The sequence below is a fragment of the Sturnira hondurensis genome, unplaced genomic scaffold (assembly GCF_014824575.4).
Source record: "Sturnira hondurensis isolate 20B ecotype Veracruz unplaced genomic scaffold, ASM1482457v3 Scaffold0007077, whole genome shotgun sequence".
Classification (NCBI taxonomy): Eukaryota; Metazoa; Chordata; class Mammalia; order Chiroptera; family Phyllostomidae; genus Sturnira; species Sturnira hondurensis.
Window position 1 is genome coordinate 28,039 of NW_028079708.1, and position 2,998 is coordinate 31,036.

Here is a 2,998-nt window from a genome sequence, read left to right on the forward strand (position 1 = left end):
CTATCAGGTCCCAACACACCTCCCCTGAACAGTGCTGTCAGAGGGGGCATGGTTAGTCCTACATGTTCCAGTGTGCGCACTCTAACCTATGATCTATGGGGACCCCTCCAACTTCTTCTCTAGTCAACCCTCCCTGCTTTGGGAGTCCTGGATCACAGACTATCTTCATCCCTTGTTGACTGAGGCTGTACAGGACCAGGGGATAATGGGGAAGTGGGACAAGATACATCAAGAAACAAGCCAGGAATCTGCCTGCTTTACAGTATTGGATAATGAGGGACAAATCAAGAAATATATTTGTTATCAACATGTGTCACTTCACTATGCTTCTTTATTGAAGAATATAACAACATTTACATTGCATGAAGAAAGGAAACAACCTTGTAATTAGATATGGGCTATCTGGACCAAATCATTCTAAGAATAATTTGGTCAACTCTAAGGACATCAATTTCTTTATGTGTATCAGATGGGAAAATACTACATAGGTTAATATAGAAATAAAATAATTTATTTTGTATCAATGTGTAATTCCTATTCTATATAAGCTGTATTATCATCACTTTATCGATTCATATGAAATTGGAAATATTGCAGAGGTCAGTTTACTTACACAGAATGTGTATACTTAAGCTCTTTTTCCAACTGCTGACAAATAGGAAGAACCACCAGTTTAACTGCTTAGACACTCGGATGATTTTGCCCTCCACTTGCATTTCCTTCCTCCACAACCAGGGACTTCCAGACCTGAGTGATGGCTGCTGAGAACTGCACCATGTTTACTGACTTCATACTCTTAGGACTCTCTGACAGGCAGGATGTGCAGCAGGGGCTCTTTGTGCTCTTCCTGCTGGTTTATGGCATCACTGTGATCGCCAACCTAGGGATGATCCTGCTGATCAACATGGACCCCCGGCTCCACACGCCCATGTATTATTTCCTGAGCAATTTGTCATTCTGTGATGTCTGCTACTCCTCCTCTGTCTCTCCCAAGATGCTGGCTGATTTCTTATCTCAGCAAAAGAAGATTGCATATAATTTGTGCGTGGTTCAGATGTTCTTTTTTGGTACCTTTGCGGCTGTGGACTGTTTCATGCTGTCTGTAATGGCATATGACCGTTATGTGGCCATTTGTAATCCACTTCTGTATACAGTTACCATGTCCAGGAGAGTGTGCATCCAGTTCGTGGCCACTGCTTACACCGCAGGTTTTCTGGATATCTCCATCTTTACCTATTTCACGACACAACTGTCATTCTGTAATTCCAATATCGTCAATCACTTTTTCTGTGACTTCCCACCCTTACTAGCTCTCTCCACCTCAGACACAACCACCAGTGAAATAGCATTGACTGTTTCCTGTAGTTGTGTTGTGGGGTGCAATGTCATCACTGTCCTTCTCTCCTACAGCTACATCATAACTACCATCCTTCGCATGAAGTCAGCTGCAGGAAGACACAACGCCTTCTCTACCTGTGCCTCCCACTTAACTGCTGTGGCTATATTTTATGGGACACTCCTTTTCATGTATTTCCGACCTGGTTCAAATTACTCCATGGACACGGACAAAATGGCCTCTGTTTTCTACACAGTTGTCATCCCCATGCTGAACCCACTGATCTACAGTTTGAGAAATAAGGATGTGAAAGGTGCCCTGAAAAAAGCTGTTGGCAGTAAATTATGTACAGGGTGAAAGTGTGTTCAATCACAAAGGCTTTATTTATAGATATTGAAAGGTAAAGTTTATGGATATGGCACAGTTTTATGTATTCTCACAAATATAATTCTGGATATTTTCTTACTCACTTTTGTGCCTAAATTGAATGTAGAGAATATGAACCTTCATAATGTGTCATTATGAACCTTTATCTCTTTGAACTAAAGAAAAGAAGTTATAGGTTTACTCAACTGTTTTGCAAAGAGGATCTTTGTGTAATACTCTACTCTCTTCATCCCCGGGTGATACAGCCATAGTGCTATTTTCCTCCATGTATAAAGTTCCAGATTCTTAAGCAAGGATTTTAATAAAGTTGCTGAGCCAGCAACGAGTTTTAATGGTTTAACTTAGCTTTCATTTTCTTCTTCTTATGTGCTGGTATCATCCTATAAATTTCCCATCATAACACTTAGAAGGGATAGCCAGTAAATGAATGAATAAGATAAATTAAAATTTTTCTGCCTTAGCTCATAGTCCCATAAATGCAAGACTCTTGTGTGTCTTGTTCACCAGTATTTCTACTTTGTTATTTACAATGATCATATTCAGGATGCCATTAAAAAACATTTATTGAGTGAATGAGTTGTGTCCCCTGCAAGACAAATGTAAAAAGCAGCCTTTCTGAATGAAAAAAAAAATCACTCTGTTTTGTTTTATTCTACCATGCGCATTTTACACAGAATCCACAGGTACTTCTTGTTTGCCCAAGGCTGAGTGTCAGGGACACAGATCATGTGATGTAGGCAACTTCTCATATCTTATTTTTGATCATTTTACCCCAGGGGTTGGCAGGATCAGCAACTCTAGATTTATTTGGCACATCACACCCTTCAATTCACATCAGACTGTGAATTTGCCCTCTTGCCCGCACTCTGGGTAACAGATACATGCTCTTGACAACTGTACAGAAGCTGCATGAATGACACTTGGGGGTCTAGGACCTTGACCTTCTCTAATAGCCACTGTCCTTTTCATGTATAAAGTGTGCTCAATGTGTGTACTTTATCTCCATTTACATGTTGATAGCATTATGATAATTAACTTTTTAAAAAACATAAAACTCCCTATTGATATAGTTTAAGTTGAAGAATTATTAACAAAAATGTATGTTCTATGGAGAAAAAAAAAACAAAGGGGTAGTATTTACATTAGTATTCCAGTTGTGATGCCTTAAATTTTTTCTCTTTAAATCTGTGAAATAAACTGAAACTTTAGGCTAAACAATTTATTAGTGCTCGTTGCTTAGTGGTTTGATGTTAAGTGATGCTAAGAAATATTTTT

The 2,998-nt window shown here is 39.1% G+C and overlaps 1 protein-coding gene across 1 annotated transcript; it reads left to right on the forward strand.

Annotated features, from left to right (window-relative positions):
* Positions 1-754: 754 nt before the first annotated feature.
* LOC118990479 (olfactory receptor 1052-like) lies at positions 755-1,693 on the forward strand. Its single transcript, XM_037051089.1, has one exon. The coding sequence runs from the start codon at positions 755-757 to the stop codon at positions 1,691-1,693; it is 939 nt and encodes a 312-aa protein (XP_036906984.1).
* The last annotated feature ends 1,305 nt before the right edge of the window (positions 1,694-2,998 follow it).